Source organism: Pseudopipra pipra, chromosome 6, assembly GCF_036250125.1.
Source record: "Pseudopipra pipra isolate bDixPip1 chromosome 6, bDixPip1.hap1, whole genome shotgun sequence".
NCBI classification, from domain to species: Eukaryota; Metazoa; Chordata; class Aves; order Passeriformes; family Pipridae; genus Pseudopipra; species Pseudopipra pipra.
The window spans coordinates 33,049,700-33,073,397 of record NC_087554.1 but is presented as its reverse complement, the minus strand read 5'-3'; the positions used below and the strand labels follow the sequence as shown (position 1 = coordinate 33,073,397).

Sequence of the window (23,698 nt, the reverse complement as noted above, 5' to 3'; positions counted from 1 at the left end):
TGATCTTTAAGTTCTCACTTCTAATTGAAAGGCTTTAACTGTCACTGTGAGCTGCAGCCAAATTCTGCCACAACTGTAGATCATCAAAACCTTTGACAAATTAGCCCCAAGATTTCCTCGGCTGGGAATTCAAAATCTGAGACTGCCAAAAGAAGAGGGCAATCCTGACATCTCCACCAATAATATTTAAACAAGACATTATTTTTTTATACTTCTACTTCCAGATCTAAGGAGGAAAAACAATTCAACCTACAGATTTGTCTGATGGTCCATCCCCAGGTTTTGATTTTGACCTTTCAAATACAGCTTTCAAGGACTCTTTTTCATTTCTCATTTTGCGTTTTATGGCTTCCAGCTCTGAAGTATCTGCAGTTGTTTCTTTCTTGGGAGGCCGTGTGAATAAAGCTTTAAAGACGTCCAGTGCAGATTCAGCAGGGCTTGATTTTATCTCCTCAGAGGGAAATCGTGGTTCTCTTTTGCTGGAGGCTTTGTTCTCTTGAGCTTCATCGCTGTCCTCGGTCTCCCCAGATGCCTCACCAGAGTCCTCAGTTCTACCTTCATTCTTGGAGACATCTATGTTTAACAAGTGCGAGAGCTGCTCCAGGAAAGTTGGATTTGCTTTAGGTTCAGATGATTTTTTTTTAATGGTCAAACCTGATGCAATACCGGATTTCTTAACAGGCTGTCGTAATTTAAGCAGAGCTAAATCATTCTCCCTCGGTTTAATTTCTGTAACAGTTTCCACATCTTCCGTGGTTAGTCCCTTTTTCCTCACACGTAGTCCACTAAAGAAGGCAGGCAGCTGGAAAGTCTTTTCAGCCAGTGCTGGTTTTTGGAGTGATATATTATCAACTGAAGGTCTTTGTTCTTCATCTGAAAGTTCTTGAGGGCATTCCCCTGTAGCAAGCAAGCAACTGAATTGCTCATCCATTAACATTTTGTCTTTTCCATTGGAGTCATGCTCTAAAATACTATCCAGCTCGTTTGGGAGCTGCTTAGAAAATTGTGGATATAACTCAATGTCATCTGCATCCACAGCGTCATCACTGTTGCTGTGCTCTTCTGATTCTGAATCTTCCTTATTTTGACTGCTACTGTCCAAAGCCTCAGCAGACAAAGCAGCATTATTTCGCCCATATTTGCTTGTATTGTTTTCATCGGTGTTTAGGTCTTTACTCTCTGTGTCCGATTCTGTGTCACTTGTTGTATGAACCAAAGTACCTTGTACGAGAATAGCATCCTTGTCATCATTGTCCGATTCAGACAAAGAAGTCTGTACAAACCTTAAATGCTGAAGAAGTAATTCGTTTTGGTCAGCTAACTCCAGCTCCAGGCCTGCTTGCCTGCTAGACATTGGGTCAGCTCGGCCACTGGTACTATTCATGCTCTGCTGATTTTCTGAGTCGTCATTACAACCATTATCATTCCTCTCATGCCAGGTGTTAGCATGAGTGTTTATATTGCTGTGCAAAGGCTGAAATGCTTTAAGCACTGTTTCTTCTTTGGAACCTGTAGATTCAAACTTTGTTGTAAATCCAAACAGTGTTTTTACAGAAAATGTGGTGAAAGGGTCAGGCTCAGTTTCTGCTGTACTCTTCATGTGTAAAAGCTCGCTACAATCGGGCACGCCATTATCTTCTTCCATGTTGCGTGAAGCGCAGAATAGGTTCGCTTCTAGCAGTGCTGCTGACTGCTGAGCACTCACTACGCGCATTCAGGCGGCCGGTGGGACTGGCTGCAACAGGCGGCCCGGCCCGGCCCGGCCCGGCCCGCGCAAGCCGCCCGCCCCCGCGGCCGGGCCGCCCCGGCCGCCCCGCCGCTCCTTCCGGCCGCGGCCGTCGGTGTTCCGAACTCTACCGCGGGACCAGCAAAGAGACCCACCGTAAAAAAAAAAAGTTCTCGGCAGCGCCTGGAACCTGTTCTCTCGCACAAAGGGGTTTGTCCCAGCGCTAATCTCAGCTGAAACCTCGGCCAACGGTCCCCGCGGGGCTCCTCGCCCCGACGGGCTGCGCGCCCCCGGCTCCCGACGCGCCCAGCCCGCAGCGCCCGTCGGCTACAGCAGCCGCCCCGCCGGGCCGCGCCGCGCCGCGCAGCCGCTCGCTACTTCCTTGTCCCGGTGCGCCAGCGCCGAGTGGCTTTCAGCAGAAAACTCCTGACGGATTCTTTTGCATAGTCTTTCCACACGGAAAAAGAACTTCTTTTGTAAATCCATAACCACCAAAATATGTCAAATGGAAACCCGAGGTGACGAATCTGAAGTTTCCAATGCCTTCTCCCGAAGTTCTTCAGAGCCCCCACTGCCCGGCCGGGCAGAGCCAACTCGGGTGAGCGCCCTTGAAGACGAGGAAAGCAGGAAAAAAGAGGCTCTCTTCCGATTTGCTGCAGGTTTCATCTGGAATGCAGATTTCAGCCTCCAGGGCCACGAACAAAAACCAACGAGACTGGTTTCATATTACCACTGTCCTTGCTCTGCACAGCTACTGCAGTGAGGTGCACACAGGTACTTATCAGAGACTCCGGCCGCACCCAGGGACCGGGAGCGCTGGGCGGCGGGAGCACGGCCCGCGCCCAGGAGGGCCGAGTTAACTGTTTGGAAATCGGACGGGCTGTCCATTCGCACCGCACCAGCCTTGGATCGTTCCAAACCAGAACAATCTCTGCTAACGTATTCTGGGATAATTTTCATCTCTCTACATATTGCTACAGTACTGCTATATGTGTGAGATTTGTTTAGGTAATACGGGCAAAAACACTTGAAGGAAATTTTCAAGACTGTCTAACTCATTATTAACTTGTTAAGGGATACTATATATATTTTTACTAGTACATATAAAGAAAGTATGAAATGCTTCTAAGCATCTTTGATATTCAGAAAGTCAGTAATATTTAGGCCAGGTTCCCATCACAAGTCCCCACTTTTGTTATTTTTCTTATTTTTGGAATTACAGAGACTGCAAACCTGCAGGAATTTATATTCTTCTTATTCCCAAGCCTTTAAGAAGTTTGTTTAGTCAAATTTCCACACTGGTACCTTAGAAATACAAAGATACCATTTTTTTTTCTGCACCCAAGTTAAAGAGTCATTCTACAGTCGACCATTTAGCTGTGATGAGTAATCTTAAACAAGCACCATGGGGAAAGTTGTCCTTCACAGGGAAATCAGCTGCAGATCACATCACTGTGTGTGATTTCCAAAAAACATTTACTGAAAAGCTGAATATTACAGACAACAAGCAACAACAAAGTACCCCAACACATTTAACTTTCAGTTTGATATTTAAAAATGTAGACCACGCAAAAAACATTTGTTTATCTTTTCAATATATTATAAAAGATCATAAAGTCAACAGCAAAACTCATTGGTATCTCCCCTAGGAAGAAAGTTTCCTGAAAATCATATTGTAATACTAAGGGCTTAGATGAAGCTTACAGACACCTTTTCAATTACAGGGTTGTGTGCATACCTGTAGACAAAGGGCACTGCAATCATTCCCATCTTTATCTGTGATTTAACACAGAGCAATGTCTTCTGCCTTACTGCCTGACATTTCCTGTAGTGAGCTCCGGACTTGCTTATCCGCTATGCTTAATCATCAGGTGCAAAGGTCAGAAGCAACTGATGGGTCATGGCTCCCCTGATTTTCTAGGCTTAATATAGATTAATATCATAAAAAGAAGATCTACGTAAGGAAAGAGACACAGAGTCTTTAGGACTCTCTACACCAACCTGCTCTTATAATCCTAGGATTTAAAAAACAGGTGGAAGAAAGCTACCTCAGCACTGGTGATTTCCAGCAAGACAAAATTTCTCGAAGGGAAAGCTACAGCAATTCTAAATTTCATTTCATGACAAAATAACTGGAGCAAAGTGATCACACTGAACCAAAGTTTCCTACATTTAAATTTACATCTATTTTTATGTTCAATCACAGGACTAGTTGGTCATTGTTCTAATAATTTCTATGGTTATGTCTTGTTTATTTATTTATTTATGTGCCTATTTATTTGGGATTTGGTTAACTACATATGGTGGATAAACATGAAACCATATTTTCAAGAACAGTTTTTTTGGTCACTAACAAAAAATATACCATTATGAACAGCTTCATGATACCTTTTAAACTAAACATACTTAATCAGATTTATCTATTTATTTATCTGTTAATATTAACAGCAACTTACACTTCTCTGTAATAAACAAGGGTCACCAAGCTGTAACAGTCATATGAATATAAGGTTACTGATCATAGCTACTATTTAATTACTCAAGATTTTAATAGGACATATGAAAAGTTTAGTTTTAAAGTGAACATAAAACAGGAATCTCATACTTTATTTCTAAACAACATCCCAAAAAAATTTAGAAGACAAGGATCAAATTAATAGGAAAAGGATGGTGCATTAGGTGTCAGGCTAGACCATGTATTGAGATGCTAGGAATCCCAGAGTTAAATACTGAATAATTAAAACTCCAGAAGTAAAAATAATACTTTATAAAACCAGAGGTAATCTCACAAGCCTGCAGAAAATGATACTGCTTTATATGTACCTATATTTGTAGTAAACTCTAGGAAGTGTGAAGAAACTTTCAAGCTTTTTGAGCTTTAGGACGAGCAAAGAAACTCATCTCGATATCTACCCCTGGAGGAATGATCAAAAACTGGAAGTCAGTCAATCTCTCAAATTCACCACACGGTCCATAAACCCCCAGTCTCAAATAAGGCTTTTGTAAGGACTTGTTTCTTACTTTCTAATGATCAGCCCAGTGGACATTCCCCTGTTGAGGGACTGGATAGCTGATAATTAAATGCATATTGGTTACTTACCCAAGAGTGTTTCTAGGTAAAATACATACATCAATATGTGCCCATTAATATTTTTATACATAAAAGGGATCATCATATTGTGATGTGCAAATGAGACAGCCAGTTTGCTGGCAGAAGTGTTTTAATGCTGGGTGGATCTCATAAGGATAGTCTCTCTGAACAGGCTGTAACACTGCATCTAAGGGAACAACTTCAAAATCTCTAGAAGAAATCAGTTATGATAATGTTACAAGCCTCTTTACTTCATAAAACCGACAACACTCTGGTGCCTCAGAAAAGCCCTTAAAACCTGTCATAGCAACTTTCAGGGCAGTCAATGCACTAATTATACAAAAGGACAACCATTCCTTAGAGTTTAAAGCACATTTAATAATCCACACCCTTTTTGACCTACATTTCATCACAGACAGAAGTCACACCTACAACTCACTCCAGTTCTGTTCTCAAGGTGTTTAAGAGCTTGTGAAGTAGGTTTTAAAACCAGCCTTGAAGAAAACACATATTAAGACAGAATAAGGTGATCTGATTTCTATCACTATCATATGGCAGGACTCAAGACTTCCTGACCCCATATCTATTCATATTTCCTTTTCAGATGACTGTAGTAACAAACTAGATAAACACGAATAGGACAGAAAGACACATTCTACAAAACAGCCAAGTGCCTAAACTGAATAGAAAACAATGTTTCTACTGCTTTTTCAAAATAAAGAACCTCACATCAAGAAAAGTTTGCATAATTTCTTGAAAATAGTAATAGAATCAAGTATGCAGCAATTGTGTCAGGCTTTGGGAGAGCCACATGAAGCACCAGATTGTGGCTGTAGCTTGGGTGGTTTGAACTGATCTGAAGCTCAGCTGACACAGTCCTGCCCTCTGCCCTGTCCCCAGCCCAACATTTACTGTGCAGAATTGATAGTGGTCTTAATATTCTCCTGCTCTCCTGTTTTTCTCTCTTGCTGTTTATCTTGTTTTATACTTAGTATCTCTTTAAATGCTCTAAGAGAGAAAAGGCATGGAAGATGGAAGAAAACCTCTAAGTCCTTGACTGATCATTATTCTCAGTTTTATGTGAGCAATTTTCCTGAGTTTGGAGGATCTGGGTATTACCGACATAATTTCTTTAAATTTAAGTAATTAATTTTAGACATAGCAATAGAAACAGAGATTGATAATTCTTATCAAAAGTCTGTATTACATGATGTTAACAGAATGCATGGACACCAGACACGTTTGGTGTAGAGGTCTGTATAACTGCAAAGTCTTTTGTTAACATCTTCATCTAAATTCTGCTTGACATTGAGATATGGACTACTTAAAAGAATTTGAAAAAAGACTAATAGCTATATGCTTATAAAATCAGAAAGGACATTAAGAAAGTCAGTTTACTATTCTGAAGGAGTGCATACTGTATCAATAAATGTATGAAACATTTAGCCTGTAAAACCCATCATATGAAAAATCAGTGGTAGTTCTGAGGCAGAACTTGTAGGAAGATGTATTGGCTGATCTAGTTAATACAAGCAGACTTACAAGTAACAAAGACAGAGAACAGAAGATCACTATAAACTATGTAAGTAAACTAAGTAAGATCTTTGTGCATTAAGGCACAAAGGCTGGTACTCAGTGTAACAAAGAATGGAGATGAATTTTTAATCTTTTTCCTTTTCTAGGTTGCTCTCTCTTCATCTCCTTTCAATAGGCCTTTTGCTCCCCATCTACAGTATGATATAATAGTTTAAACATTAAACAAAAAACTTTATAAAATAAAATCCAGAGTTACATTAATTTACCATAATTTTTTAAGTAATTACTAGCTATTAATAGTAATTTTAGCTGAATTTTCACATCTCACTTATATATTTTTTTATCTGAGATGAAATGCCATATAAAAAATAGGGCGGACTTGCATTTCCATTTTGCTTCATTATCTTCCATATTTCTATATCTTCTCCATGTGTAAGATTTAAAATCTATGCAGGATTTTTTCATGCTTCTGCTATAGACTGCATTTAAAATTCCTGTTAGAGCAGAATTCATTCACTTTCTCCCTCATCTACTTTACCTACCTTCTTCCAGTAGAATAGAAACATAGAAAAATGTTTTCAATAATATAATGAAAGAGCTTGAGAACTGGGCCTGTAGGAATCTCATGAGGTTTAATAAGACCAAGTGCAAGGTGCTGCCCCTGGGTTGGGGCAACCCCCAGTATCAGTACAGCCTGGGGGATGAACAGATTGAGAGCAGCCCTGTCAAGAAGGACTTCGGGGTGCTGGTGGATGAGAGGCTGGATGTGAGCCGGCAACGTGCACTTCCAGAAAGCCAGTCATGTCCTTGGCTGCATCAAAAGCAGAGTGGCCAGGAAGTCGAAGGAGGGAATTCCTCCCCTCTGCCTGTGTGACACCCCACCTGGAGTACTGCATCCAGCTCTAGGGTCCTCAGCACAAGAAAGACATGGACCTTTTGGAGTGAGTCCAGAGGAAGCCACCAAGATGATTAGAGCAATGAAGCACCTCTCCTATGGGGAAAGGCTGAGAGAATTTGGTTTGTTCAGCCTGGAAAAGAGAAGGCTTTGGGGTAGTCTAATTGTGGCCTTCCAGTATCTGAAGGGAACCTACAAGACAGATGGAGAGATAATATTTACAAGGGCATGTAGTGACAGGGCAAGGGAGAATAAATTCAAACTGAAACTAAGAGTAGGTTTAGATCAGATATTAGGAGGAAATTCTTTGCTGTGAGGGTGGTGAGGCACTGGAACAGGTTGCCCAGAGAAGTTGTGGATGCCCCATCCCTGGAGGTGTTCAAGGCCAGGCTGGATGGAGCTCTGACCAATCTGGTCTAGTGAAAGACTGGCAGGCGGCTTAGCACTAGGTGATCTTTAAGGTCCCTTTCAACCCAAGGGATTCTATAAGCAAACACTGGTATATCTATATATTAACATATACAAGTATATTATACATTAATGTTAGGATACTCATAATCCAGAGAAAGCAGAAAATTCAATAAATAGCTTTGTTTTTCACATCATCATTATTATCAATAAAACTGAATTATAAAATGGTAGTGCCAAACTTTTGAACAGTCAGACTAAAGTTTTTCTTCCAACAGCAGGAAAGGGCCATAGATCACATGACTGGGTGTAGTGCAACTGTGTATAAATAAATAGGTCCATTTCAGATGCTATTTCCTGGAAACATCATTTTTGCTCCTGAGTTACCCTCTAGATACTGGCACATTTTTTTCCAAGTTGTCTTGCTGTCCAGTGTGATGACTGCATAGGGAAGACAGTATCTGGGTGTGACATCCCACCCTTTAGGGGAAGGGAACGCCCAGGGGTTGCTCTCACCACAGCAACTCATGCAGCCTGTTTTTGGCCATTATCTTTCTTACAGGCTGCTTATAGCAATGCTGCAGTCCAAATAGATTCTGATGGCAGCAACTGCAGCAGTCTTCTCATTACAATTCTTTTGGCAGCTCCTCCTCCAATCCCATGGACTCGTCTTGGAGATACAAGGGTTCTGTAATTCAACCCAGAGTTCTGTTCTAAAAGACTTTCAGAAAAGTCCCAGGGAGTGAGCTGCAGGATAAAGTGTCTCAGTGAGTCCCTAACAATCCATCAGCCCATGCTGAGCACCCTTTTTTTAACTGAAATTAAGGCTTTTGTTCTGAATTTTTTAAAAATAGTGGAATAAATATTCTTTCTTGTTAACTACAAGAAGCTGAAGTTACTAAATTTTTCATAATGCAATGAATTAGATTTTTAGACATAAAATGTCTCTTTAGAAAAAGTAAGAAAAATTGAAATAAACTGCTTACTAATCTTAGATATCTCTGCTTACTAATCTTAGATATCTCTTACTTGACTCAAAATGTTGTTCTTAAATGGCTTTTAATTTGTAACTCCTCCTGCTCTATACAAGGACTGTAAATGCAGACAAAGTATCCTCATGGACTGTTGTAGTATATATTTCTAGCAGTGATAATAGCTACATCACAATTCTTCTCAGTCCAGTTAATTGTCTTCATCTCATCATTTTACTACAAGGATAAATAAATCTGTACTTTCACAGTAGTACAACAGTATTCTAAATAGTTATTTTAGGAAAAGAAGATTAGGACAAGAAATCAATTTTATAACAAGCTCAAGAGAATAGCAATGGTGATTTTAAACACCATTAAAAGCATTTTAAATGTACTTCTAAGTCAGTTCTGGTATTTCTACCAATAGATGTCACTGTTACATAAATTTTGTTAGTGTTTCTTTGTACAAACTGTATTAGGTAGTCTAGTCTTTAAAACAATATCTTTCAACCCTTTCAACCTTTTCAATCCCTTCCATGTTTCTTTCCTCTTCTATTACATTCTGTCCCTTTTCCCAATTTGAAAACTTCTGCCAAAACATGTCTATCTGTAGGCTGCTTACTGCTCACCCTGGGAGCATGTAAATATTTCCAGCTACATTAAGCTGGGCCATGTTGAAGTGTCTCACATTGTAATTAACTCATTTTGCCTTCTGAAGCCTCAGAGGTTTATATCCCAGGAAGTTTAGAAACTTTTCCTGTCAAACGCATGGCCCGTCTGACTCCAGTACCAGTTCAGCTGCACGAAAACTGGGTATTGGGCTGTGCAGATGGACAGAAGCACATGCACATACACACACACACATACAGACACACAGAGGTGTGCACATGTGCACACACACAGCTTGTTGACCTGAATCTTCCTGGTACTTACCCTTGCTGTCTCCTAGTTGCTAGCTCCTGCAATGCATTTCCAGGAAGTAACTAATTTAAACTAAACACCCATCAAGATTTTAGAAGTGACACATCATGTATCTTAATCTACTTATATAGTTCCAAAAGTTTTCTTTATGTATTGCTTTCAGGCTTAGCTGCACAAAGATACATGGAGTCACAGACCATCTGGAAAACTTCATCCCATCCAAAATTTTTAGACAGACACGAAATAAATGCATACCAAAAATGTAATTATATATAATAAATGCTTGTTGAAACCCAATATAGCATGAATAGAGTCGTACTCACATTCAGTTCCAGGCTCAAATGCAACACGTTTCTGTTGATCTTCTCTTTATCACTTGAATGAGTAAATGAGTTGGAGTGCCCCAATCTGCAATCCAGAACCCAAGTATCTTCATCTCTGTTTGCCACATCCAAATTAGTCAGCCCTTCAGTGATGTCATCCTTTAAAGCAGACTCTGCTGGAAGGCCCAAGTAAAATGAAATTAAATAAAATAATTCTATGCATCTGCAGATAAACCCTGGATACAGAAAATTATATATCTTTTTGAAACTCTGGTACACGCTACGAACACTTGCACTTACAGTTCTCCTATTTGTTTAAAAAAAACCAGAATGGAATAAATGGGGTAGAAACTTTGTTTTCACTCAGAAAAAAAATCTTTTTGTTCTTAATTTTGTGGGACAGATGTAGCATTAAAAAAAAGTGGCCTGCTTGTCTTCCCCCATACACAGACAGACTGTGTGTAAGATGCTTGAGTTTTCAACAGCTCTGCGAAGGAACTCTTACTCGTCCTTCTGAATGTGCTAATTAGACACACGCATTTCAGAGGTGGGTGTGAAGTATAAAAACTACACAGACTGATTAGACAAACTTTTTGACGTTGGCTAAACACAGCCTTAGTGGGCACTGTGCCAACCCACGTAAGTCCCTTACACCAAATGCATAGAAAGCAGAGTTTTTCAATCAGAAGTGATACTTAACACTTTGCCTTGCTCCATTAACCTTAAAACATAGTATCAACCTGGTTTTGGAACTGTTTAGTTACAAACAGACATGAATTTAGTGGGAGAGGTAACAACAAAACCTGATAGCCAAGAGTATACTCCTCTATGTCATGCACTAGAACCACTCAGCACTCTCCCTCATTCATAGAATTGCTGGTTTATTAGTCCCCTCCAAAAATGCCTTTTTCTGCATGATAGCCTCTACTGTAACAATGAGAAGAATAATGAATTCCATGAAGTCAGTGTGTTCTCTGAAGTGTAATGTCTGATATGATATAGGATATGATATAGGAAACATACACCTCCTTCTATATTCTCTAGGACATATACACTCTTCCATATACACAGACACATCCATCCTAGAACATTTTACTGGAAACTTCAGACACTAGCATAATTCCTGGCTGCTGCATATTGTAGCTCAGCATTATAAAAGCAACCCTGGAAGTATTTAAGGTCAGATTGGAAGGAGCTCTGAGCAACTGGTCTAGTGAAAGGTGTCCCTGCCCATGGGGTGGGCGTTGGAACTAGATGATCTTTATGGTCCCTTTCAATTCGGGCCATTCTATGAATCTATGAACTGCACTTACAATTTTGTAATTTTTAAAAGGTTGGATTTTTTCTTTTTCCCTAATTTTAAAAGACCACATTAAAAAAGTAGCACTAGGGCTGTCAGCTGTAAGAATGTTGGCTTAAATATAGGCTGATTTTCAAAACTTCTGTTAGCTTACAGCTCCAGAAAATTCAGGTGCCACACTGTATCAGTAAGCATAGTAATGTAGAACACCTGGTAAAATGGCCAACACTTCAAAATACAAATCAGTTATTATTGTGTGAATAAACTCATCTGCTTATTCACATGAAATCTCAAAGTGAAATCCTATCAAAAGACAATATTTCTGCAAAAAGAGGAAAGAGTATTACACATACTTTTACACGTTTTGAAATTATGCACTGTGTATAATATGAAGATATTCAAGTATCAAGAATCAAGAGTATCAAGATACTCAAACACAAGACAGCACATTTTATGACATTCTCAAGTCCAGATGTGCTATCTTTAAGATCAGGGATCTAAAAAGAGACTTGCTTTCTGACTTTCTGAATCATTGCTTTTCTGTATATTTCTACATATTTCATAAAATATTTTTCTTGTTGGCCTGTATGTCATTGCATAAGTCATTCTGATATTTAGAAAACTTTAAGATCAGAAATGCAAATACTATGCTTGGAAGTATAATAAGCTGAATAAAATGTATCAGTTGAATTTTGATCTCATTTTTATTGCTCTGTACAATTAGCCCTGTTATCTCTGGCCACCCTACTTTATGTGATTATGACATATGGAAAATAGAAAGTTTCAAGTAAGTGGAGAAGAAACAGTAAAAATCACCATTTTTAAGGTAATTGAACATTATTTGTATCATGCTAGCAAATCTATCGTGCCATCTTTTGGTGTTTCTCTTGATTTCTGTCATGTATCAGTGCTGCAAATTTTGTATCTACTGATTTTTCATCACAAAAAATTGGAATAATGTAATATAATCTATAAAAAACATACATGCTTTCATAAAACAATGTAGTATTAAAACAGTATTAAAATGCAAATATACATAGTAAAACCCAGGAAATAGTACTATTTTTAATGCAATGCTCTTTGGGAATTCATTTTAATTTTCTAATCCCCCATTACTGGTTGCCCATCTTGCTCAGCATTGCCTTCAATACTTCAAAGCTTAATTACAGCTTGTCGTTGGCAGTATGTTTGGATCAATTTTTATCTATGCTTGTCAAGATATCTGTTCTACAGCAGCTACACCTAAAGAGAAAATTCCTTTGTGGCAGTGAATTTTACCCATAATATGGTCATTGAAATAATTTTCATTGATTCATTAAGTGATACAGAGCTGTAGCAAGAGGCCACAATCAGAATTCCTTCTTGCAGCAGCTGGTATTTCCCATAATTAACTGTGACCCAGCTAAGAACAGTTAGCCTGCCAAATGCTTTCTGGGCCTCTAGAAAAATTAGTACCTCCCTCAGCTGCAGAGATTCAGTTTTTGTCCAGATTTAATTTTATGCACCATCATATTAATTTATGGCATTTTTTGCTGTTGGCAGACTGCTCCCAAGTCTGTTACCAAGCCTCCATGCTTCACACTCTATTCCAATTATAACTTAATGTTCTGTTATCTATGCATTTATCTGGGTAGCTGATGACCCCATTCTGCCCTGAATCAGTCCTCACCTGCACAAACCATTAGCATACAACCACTTCTATGGTAAGGGACCCATCCACCTCAGCAGACAGTGGAATATGAAAGGAGAAGTTTAACCCTCTCTCTAAGTATTCTATTTTAAGCAAAATCTTAAATGCTTGGTCATATTTTTTCCTGAAGTTCACCATTCTGTCAGTTCCAACAGATGGATTTTACTGCTACTTACACTTACCCAGAAAAGAATTTTTTTTTAAATTGGCAATGCACTGTGTGTTTAAAAAAAAGTCATATATATTTTATGCATGCATATGCAAAGAAATGTATATATCATTCAATTATAGACTACATTTTGGAACTTTTAAAATCCATATGCTTATCTTTTAGCCAGCTGAACTGATTTGACATCTTTTTTCCCCCTCCTCTGAAAAAATAAGGCTTCAAACAAGTCCAGTGGCTACTCAAACTGAGTTCCAGATTTTACAGTTTATACCAATTAGGAGTGCCTCCTATGAGCATTACATGTACAAAGAAGACTGCCCAAATACAGGTCTGTTGCTATCTATTGTCCCTAGGGAAAGGAAGACAGCAATGTAAATGCAGGAAGATTAAATACTTAATGCTTCTTTGGCAATTTTTACCATGCAGACTTTGTGAGTGTAAGCAAACAACTTTTTTATCTTGTCACATTTACAAGTAAGACAAATGAGGCACTTAAACCTCAGGGGTACAGACAGGGTCACACCATCATACTGTGATAATTAATAGTACATCCAGGATTTCCTAAAACCTCTAGTCCTATGCTGAACTTACATAATTATATAATTATTCATATGTTTGAATTTCTTGGTACAAATTACAATTCTTGTCATACAAAGTCTTTTAAAACACGAAGTCTTAAATTAGCAAACAGGTGCATTAGGTAACATGTAATACATTTCTGTTAGTTCACCATTGTGGAATACACAGTTCTACAGTTTCTGTGGACATGGTATGTTTTCTCTGGGCAGTCTCTCTCTATAGAAAGCCTGTTTGTACTTTCTCAGCTGTCTTGAACAAAGAACTTGGGGAAAAAATCAGCTTCTCAAACATTTTTTTTTGTTAGTTCAAGGAATTAGGATGACTCATGATATCCATTCTCTATGGGAACATGGTTTGCTTAACCACGACACACTTAAGTCTGACGCCAATATTTACACTCTCTTTTTAGCTATGTTTCCTGACCACTGGTCATTCTACATATTGATATTTTAATCACACTGCATTCTTCCTAGATTGCTTTCTTATATGTAATGTAGAATTCTATTGCCTATTTGAATGTTATAAACACTCGCATGAATGACGAAAACCTTGTGTTAATTAGATATAGACACTTGCGTTCACTGTTTTCTTCTTAAAAGGAGTGAAAAGAAGGTAAATAAAATTTAAGTCCTTGCACACCGTTGGAAATTGAGTCTCTGAATGCAACGTTTTGTAGACCTTTAAAGTTTTGCGGGTCTTAAATTTTAGAAAAAAAGAAACAAAATTAATAACCAAGTAGATTTTTTCAGCAAGTGGACCACAAAACTGAAACAGTCTAAATGCAAAAGTTGCTTATTTAAAGGCAGCATTTTGACAGTAGAGATGAACACTTTGAACATCAGAACTACACTGAGGACTTAAAATATTACTAACTTAATGATATTACTTAGGGATTATTAGGGATTTAGCTGTTGCAAGATCTTACATCAGTGAGTTACAGCACATTAAATAGTCTTGGCTACACTTCCTTGCTCAAATAGATTAGGCTTGACCAATGTTGTTGAAAGCATTGGCGGAATGTTAGGATAAACTGAGCTAAAGTTTAAAGTCAACCTACTTTTTTTTTAATTTATGGGAATCCAAAATATGCAGATCCTACCAATTATTTTTTTGCTACAGGCATGTCAAATTTCATGATCCATCCCTCTGGCCTGACCTTTTTCTTTCTAAGCAGTAAGTGCTTTCTGATTTTTCCTGTTTAAAATATCTCTGTTACTACACACACCATTTTATTAAATCTCAAAAACAGCATTGGAAGTAGTCTCAGCAGTTTCAGATTCTGTAGTTAGATGATATTGCACAGTTCCATCCACATGCCACCTGTGGTTATCTCAGATCTGTTACTAGAAAGACATTAATTCTGTATAAACATAAATTTTGCACTCAGTGTTCCCATGTAAGTAGCTGACACAGAGGAAAATAAGATTTGATTTTCTACAGTTAAATTCTATTTTAAAGTTAAAGAAATTTGCAGATGACATGAAGTTGGTGAGAGTGTCGATCAGCTGGAAGGTGGGAGGGCTCTGCAGAGGGACCTGGACAGGCTGGAGAGTTGGGCTGATTCCAAGGGGATGAGGTTCAACAAGGCCAAGTGCCAGGTCCTGCACTTTGGCCACAACAACCCCCTGCAGCGCTACAGGCTGGGCACAGAGTGGCTGGAGAGCAGCCAGGCACAAAGGGACCTGGGAGTTTGGATTGACAGGAAGCTGAACATGAGCCAGCAGTGTGCCCAAGTGGCCAAGAAGCCCAATGGCATCCTGGTCTGTCTCAGGAACAGCGTGGCCAACAGGAGCAGGGAAGGGATTCTTCCCCTGTACTCAGCACTGGTGAGGCCACACCTGGAGTGCTGTGTCCAGTTCTGGGCCCCTCAGTTCAGGAAGGATATGGAGGTGCTGGAGCAGGTCCAGAGAAGTGAAACAAGGCTGGTGAAGGGACTGGGGCACAGGCCCTATGAGGAGAGGCTGAGGGAGCTGGGGTTGTTTAGCCTGGAGAAGAGGAGGCTCGGGGGAGACCTCATCACTCTCTACAACTACCTGAAAGAAGGTTGTAGCCAGGTGGGGGTTGGTCTCTTCTCCCAGACAACCAGCAGTAAGACAAGAGGGCACTGGCTTAAGGTGTGCCAGGGGAGGTTTAGGTTGGATATTAGGAAGAAATTCTTTACAGAGAGGGTAATCAGGCATTGGAATGGGCTGCCCACGGAGGTGGTGGATTCACCATCCCTGGAGGTTTTTAAGATGAGACTGGATGTGGCACTTAGTGCCATTGTCTAGTAACCATGGCAGTGTTGGATCAAGGGGTGGACTTGATAATCTCAGAGGTCCTTTCTAACCTGGCTGATTCTATGATTCTATTGAAATATGAATAAGTAGAGAGAAAAATAAGAAAAGCTGAAAGGAAATTTAAAAATCTAGAGGAAGCTATCCTCCTTCCCTTTTAATTTTCCAGATTTCCCTTATGGGAAGGAAGCAAATAGAAGAAACCTGTTTGGTCTCCTGGAGACTCAAGACTGAAATCTTAGCATCAATACAGTTCTTTCTCTTGTATTGGATAGAATGTGAAGACCTACGGAGCTGCCTGTGCAGAATAGTAAACAATGTGTACTAGGTAGATGAATAAATCCTTTTAAGACTAAGAAGATCTGTAGTTCAGTGGAGGAGTAGAGAAATTGGAAAATTATACTAAATGCTGTCTTTGGGAACAATGATATGTGTCGTCTTTCTCCGTAGTTTATATAGTTTTATTGAATCTGTATTATAGCATGAGGTGATTCATACTATAAGTAGTTTAGCAAAATCCTTGCTGCAGGTTGCCTCTGTTTCCACAGTACATTTAAGAAATTCTTTTTCATGATGACAAATTGTGGATTTTTAAAAGCAAATGTTAGGCCTGGTACTTGCTATACAGCTCTTACAAAGAGGACTGAAGGGTACAGTACTTAGAACAATTTTTAAATCAAATCCCTCAAAGTGATGAGTGTGGTAAGAAAGCCCTGGAGTGGTGGTTGAGATCCTTGTAATGCTGAGAAAGCTAGAAGCTCCTAAAGTATCAATATCCAAAACAATTAACAATTTATTGTCTTTTGGCTGTGTCCTATTTCTCCTGGCAAACAGTATATACAACTTAATACTGCTAGTATTGGAGGAAAAATGTTTAAGAGGCTTCAAATCAATCCAATTACTAACAGAGAAATGTATCACCAAGTGAAAATAAGACCTGGCTAGCTAATATTAGTGTGTTATTCTGAAGTGTGAACTTGAAATAGGATATTTGCCCACAGGAGGTGATAAATTGTACATAGAATTTATATAGAATACCAGGAACTTTTACTGAAAGGTTCCTTTTTAATGCCAAAGAATTTCACTGCTCACAGTAATTCCAGATGGGGATAACACCCTGAGTAATATAGTTAAATAACCAATCAGCATATAATTATACAACCTTTCTCAAGTTAGCCATTTGTGGACATACAGAAATTAAATTCTACAGAAAACTTTTGAACTACCTGACAATTCACATATGTTTTTGTTATTAAGCATATGCTAAATGTCTTGTGGGGCTCTAAAACAGATAATGATGATTTTCCAAAAAACAGTTTACAACTGTTTCCTTCATTATCTGAAGTAATTTCTAGCACATACTGTATTTTTTATAGATTGCCCTCAAAGCAACTACCTAAAACAGAAGCATGCCTAATACTGTAATTGCTGTCTACTATGGGGTGTGTTTCACTGTGTCTTTTTACAACTGGTTTTCTAATCTGTGGCCTTAGCCAGTGAACTAAAAGAATGTGGAGTAGGAGACTGATATTTAAATTCTTTATTCGTTATTTTGTTTAGCAAGATTTGTCCTTGCAAGCAATAGTCTTTGAAAAGATTAGGAACCTGTGTCTAGTGCAATAAGGAGAATAAAGAAGTATATAGAAAATCCAGACAAAAAGCTACACAGTGGAAAGCTAACATTTTTTAGGCAGCAAGCTAGAATAGAGGCTACAATGTCAACAGGTTCAGTAAACGAAATAAGCTATTTAATGACTTTAAGTGTTTACATTATTTTTCCCACATATTTTACATTATTCTGTTTAGAATATTTCCTGTTATACACTGGTTCTCACTCTTCTCTCACCTATTAGAAAGAAAAAGTCACCACAAAAAAGATTTGGTTTGTGCAATAGATTAATAAAAAATCCTTGACAATAAATGATTTTAAATAATCTACATCTTTTACCTTACACTTCAAAATGTTGAAAACTGCCTAAAATAAGCTTTAACATTGATGAATCTATTTGCAAACATCACTTCGGTCACTTCTACATTGAATAAATGTTATTTTATAAATATTTTAGTGCAGATATTAAGATTTGACTTACTGAAGTATGGATAGAAATGTGCCAAAGCACCAGAAGCAATAATTAAAAGAACAGCCTGTACAGGTAACCAGGGACACTACCGATAGCAAGAAAACTAATTAACACTGAGTATGTTATTTATATCTAGACCATGGGGCATATGATTCATGAGTGAAAAACTACACTGTTTTAACATGATAACATGATCTGTGCTCTTCCTCCTCCTCCTCATGGAATAACACCACATTGCATGTGACATTCTTATGCCTTTATCCAACAGGAAGCCACATGACAGCCCAAAAGATATTGACAATCAGGAAACAAAGATAATAGACAGCAACCTTGCTTAACATTCATGAAAACCAAAATATACAAGACTTTGCAGCAAAAGGATCATTTGTTTTATTACCAATTCAGCAGAACCCAAGAGATGAGGTGAGGATTTGACAGCCAGTGTCTTTTTCTCTCTAACCTCATTAGCAATGCTGTCCAGACTGCTTTAACATATGCAATATCTCGAGTGAGAGTCATAATATCCTGTGAATGGGCAGAATCAACTTAGAGAATTCACTTACCTAGAGATCTGTTGAGATAATTTTCTTCTGTAAAGCCCCACAAAAAGTTTTGTAACACTAATTTTCTCCATCCAACTAGAAGGATGTCTGAGTCAGTGTCATAAAAACTACTAATCCAATAGCTAATAGTACTAATTAATATTAGTACTATTTAGTAATACTGCTAGGACAGCTTTTGATGCAGCCCTGTATTCTGTTAACTATACTAGTTTCAGACATAAATTAGTATCTCTTCCTGATTCTGACTATGTCATACAGGTGCACCAGCTGAACTCCACACCAGTGGGGTATTTCTGCACTGTTACATGGTGTCAATCTATCCTCTGGGACCTATTCATCAAGATGTTAACTCAAGAATGAGCTTAACAACTGGCTCCTTTTCTTGTCAACTTCTCCTTACTTCTATTCCAGCTCTTGTCTTTCATTCAAAGAAAAGCCACCAGCTTCTTGTACACTGCCTAGGCCTGTGGTAGTGGGAAGAACCAGTGCAAGATGCATGGAGCACGGCCCATGGAGATGTAGTATTTTGCAAAAAACATCAAGAATAAGAATCAATTACATGTGAATTTTTTTTGAAGTCCCGTTATTTAGCCTCACTTGGCAGAAATATAATCCTGACAAAAATGATCCTCCAGAAAAATTTAATAGCTTCCTTCAATATTTTTTAATCTAACAATTTTTTGTTGTTGTTGTAGTAAAAATATTTTTTTTCTCCGGCCTGTTTCTCACACATAGGTAAACTATTCAGCTGACATTTTAAAACCCTCAGTTTCAGATAAGCACACAAGATGTATATTTTTATCTGAAATTATTAAAGTTTGATGAATTCATAAGCACTGAATTCATGTGATAGACAGCAATAATAGCTCCAACTGTAGTCTATAACAATACTTAACACCTATTAAATAACAAAATATCATCTTACATGCCTTCATTCCAATGTGAAATCTGTCCTTTCCCTACTACAGACAGTCCCAAATTCACATCTGCAAGAATGTTATCTATTAAGTTACAGATCTGGTAAATTAATAGCTATCTAGAATAAATGAAAAGGTACTAAATATACTGCATTTTAGCTTGTTGTTTCCCTGGAAAGTGGTAACAGTCCAAAGAAAGATACAGAATTAATTATAATTATGAAATACTTCTGGTCATTTACATATTTAAAAGCAAAATAAATATTGACATAGAAACTGCAGAATCAAAGGCAAGAAAAAATCAAAGCAGAAAAAAATCTGCTGAATTGAAGCATTATTATTGGGGTTTTTTTCTTTGTCTTTTTATTTTTTTCTTTCCCTTTCTCATTTTCTTTCTCTTTTTTTAAAGACCTATTTTTATATGTCCAAATCCTGTAACTTAGCACGTACAGTTGTGTCAGACTCCTAGACTGGACGGATTTAAGCTATAGAATCCACTAAAATTTTGTGCTTAGCAGTGTGCTTAATGCTAAACAAACAAAGTAACATAGCACACAAGAATTGACAGTTTTAAAAAAGAAAGAGGTAACATATTTCAAACAACATAACACGGGTCAGGCTCAACTACTTACCGAAAGAGACAGAGATTAATAATCTATTTTTAATGGGGAAGGACTTGTACTATTTGTCTCTCAACAAGCACCGAAACTTCCCAAAATATCTGAGGTGTAAGGAGTAAGAGATGTGAGATATTTAAGGCAGAAGGAAATGGGGCAGTGTCTGAGCCAGTCAACACGCCAAACACAGAGTCAAAGCAGAGGAAGTAATAAATGGAGGAGCAGGCTGAAAGTTGCCCAGGGTCAAGGATTAAGATGAGAGGAAGGAGGAGAGGGAGAACTACGATATAAAAGTGAGAGAGAAAGGTGATGGAGATTAAGGAGAAGAAACAGGCTGTGAAAAGATTCCACTGGAAGTACCACAAGTACCAGTCAGAAAGATTTTCTTGGCAAAGAATATAATCAAACAGCTTAAACAGCTATACTTATCTGGGAGGGCAAGTTCTTTAGGATAGAAGCAATAAAAGATAAATCCTAAAATTAAGAATTTGACCATCAAAACATTTAACCATGTAAATACTGAATGTGTGCAAGTGCAAAGACAACAAGAATATCACTTATCACTCAATACAATTTGAAATGTAATCACAGGTCAGTTTACACACCACCAAGCCTGCTGCAGGAATACACCTGCCTCAGAGGAGAAAAGGATCCTTGCACAAGAGTTAGCGGGGCTCACTGAAAGAGCTATAAATTAGATTTGAAGGGGGAAAAGGATAAAATCAGGCTTGTTAGAGATAAGCCTGGGGGCAGCACATCAATGTTTGAGAGATGGTGTCCTAGCGAGGTACTTCAGTCTGCCATCTCAGAGGAGGTAGGGGATGGAGATTCATGCAGCAACAAAGACCCAGCGGATACTGATGTATTAGAATGGAAGTGCCTGAGAACAGTTATATAAAAATTAGGGCTTCTTCATTCAAAAAAGTGGTGGGATCAATAGCCCAACTCAAGTGCATCTACACCAATGCAAGCAGCATGGACAACAAAGAGGAGGAGCTGGAGGCCACCATGCATTAGGAAAACTGTGCAAACATGGTGGGATGACATGCAATTGGAGTGTTGCATAAACTCTTCAGAAGGAATAGGTAAGGAAGGAGAGGTGGTGGGGAAGGCCTGTATTCTAGAGCATGTCTCAATTGTCTGGACCTTAATGATGGTGATGGTAATGTTGTTAGTTATCACGTGGGATACACCTGTGAATTCCAGATGTATTCACAGGGAGGTAGAAGCAGCTAGGATGAACAAGATTAGAGAGGCTCTGCCTCCAGGCAGGGGAGGAAAGGGACAATACGGTCTACTGGACTGTGTGGATCCAGTGGCCTGGCACATCAGAACCACAAGAATTCAAGCTTTGGTTGACACTGGTGCTCAATATACCTTAATGTCATCAGGACATGGGGGGGCAGAGTCTATTTCCATTTCTGGGGTGACAGGGTGTTCCCAGTAGTTGACAGTGTTAGAAGCTGAATTGAGCTTAGCCAGGAAAGAATGGCAGAAAAACCCCACTGTGACTGGTCCAGATGCCCCCCGTATGCTGGGCATTGACTGCCTCAGAAACAGGTACGTCAAAGACCCACAAGGACATTGACGGGCAGCCTCACTCCAGCACCAAGCATCTGCTGGTAACAAATCCCAGCTATCTGCCATTTCCTACCACCGCTGACTCTCCAACCGTTCCTGACAGGTTTTCCAGGCATGGTAGAGGCAAACCACATGGAAGAGTGGTCATCTTATCTCTGTCCTGTGGCCACATGTGTTTTTTCCAGGTGGGGGAGGCCAGCTGCCATCCTAATTTGGTCCTGTGGACAGGGCTTGGGAAGTTTCCCCTCATCAGTTTGTTTAACCCAGTTTTATCAGTATTGTTATTAGCATTTCTTCTTAGTAAAGAGTTATTTTTTTCACTTACATCCGGGCGTATTTGGTCTCTCTCTCTACTGGAGAAACCAGGGGTATTGAATCTGAGGGAGGAGACTTCTGAGGTCTCCACCCCTCCAAATCGTCTCAAACTGAGAAAATAAATTAAGGTTCGAACTAATTCCTTTAGATTTATGGTTTTCCTGGTACCTCCATTTTTTTTTGTAAACATGTAGTGAGACATACCCTACATGAATAACATATGAGCTCAAGAATAACTTACAGTGGCATCCATGAGTGACTTCTCTTCAACTGTTAAAAACTGCTGCCAACTGAAAATTCTGCATTCAAACAAGATGGTGTATGTTTATCATATTCATTCTACTGTCAACACTTTGGTGCACTTCAGTTATCTTTAGGGGTTTTCTCCCAGGTTAAAGACAATTTTCTTTTGTGCTTTAAAATATCCTGTTGTCCTTCCTTGAACATGAGCCAGTTTTACCATATACATTTTGAGACAAAGAATGAGAACTGTGAGATATTTGAAGTTTGGAAACACCAAATCTTGTAAAGTAGAACAATGTTTTTGGAGTTTATTTCTTTTCTAAAAATTTCAAATCTGATTTTTGGAAAGCTATTAAGTTTTCAACAAATATTTACATGGAACTATCTGTCAAGACTCAAAGATCTCATACATGAAAGGAAATTGTGCCAGGTCCTGCACTTTGGCCACAACAGTCCCCTGCAGCACTGCAGGCTGGGAACAGAGTGGCTGGAGAGCAGCCAGGCACAAAGGGACCTGGGAATCTGGACTGACAGGAAGCTGAACATGAGCCAGCAGTGTGCCCAGGTGGCCAAGAAGGCCAATGGCATCCTGGCCTGGATCAGGAACAGTGTGGCCAGCAGGAGCAGGGAAGGGATTCTTCCCCTGTACTCAGGGCTGGTGAGGCCACACCTGGAGTACTGTGTCCAGTTCTGGGCCCCTCAGTTCAGGAAGGATATTGAGGTGCTGGAGCAGGTCCAAAGAAGGGCAACAAGGCTGGTGAAGGGACTGAAGCACAGGTCCTATGAGGAGAGGCTGAGGGAGCTGGGGTTGTTTAGCCTGGAGAAGAGGGGTCTCAAGGGAGACCTCATCACTCTCTACAACTCCCTGACAGGAGGTTGTAGCCAGGTGGGGGTTGGTCTCTTCTCCCAGACAACCAGCAGTAGGACAAGAGGGCATGGTCTTAAGCTGTGCCAGGGGAGGTTTAGGTTAGACATTAGAAAGAAGTTCTTTACAGAGAGAGTGATCAGACACTGGAATGAGCTGCCCAGAGAGGTGGTGGAGTCACTGCCCCTGGAGGTATTTAAGAAGAGACTGGATGTGGCACTTAGTAACCATGGTGGTGTTGGATCAAGCGTTGGACTTGATGATCTCGGAGGTCTTTTCCAACCTGGTTGAATCTGTGATTCTGTGAAATAGTCAGCTTCATTTTATATATGAAGTGAAATTGTGGGGGTTTTGTGCATGGCTTCTTATTTATTTCCTTTAAGTTCACCTGCCTTTCTATTACTTAGTAAATGCTTTCTCCAGTTCTTCACAGCACTTCTCCCAAAACAGCATGGTATCATATGCATTGGCTAGACCTCAGAGAGGTCAGGTTGGATATCAGGATATGCATCCTCAGGCACAGCAATATCAATTTTAGTTAGTGATGAAGACTGACTATGCCTGGGTTAACTGTTGGGATAGTGAAAATGAGACAAATCAAAGGCGAACAGCACAGGGAGCAGGCTTCAGA

General features: G+C 39.2%; 1 protein-coding gene across 10 annotated transcripts in view; it reads right to left on the bottom strand.

Moving 5' to 3' along the window:
* FMN1 (formin 1) overlaps positions 1-23,698 on the bottom strand; it is a 187,712-nt gene that overhangs the window by 130,769 nt on the left and 33,245 nt on the right. For 7 of the 10 annotated variants that reach the window (XR_010431342.1, XM_064658464.1, XM_064658471.1 and 4 more), the window contains one exon: positions 9,872-10,047. Coding sequence is in view for 9 of the 10 variants with exons in the window: in XM_064658464.1 (XP_064514534.1) it covers positions 9,872-10,047 (176 nt within the window). In the remaining variant the exon portion in view is untranslated. Of the gene's footprint in view, positions 1-253; positions 2,594-9,871; positions 10,048-23,698 lie in introns of those variants that run through there. The other 3 variants (XM_064658469.1, XM_064658472.1, XM_064658473.1) reach the window with 3 other exon arrangements.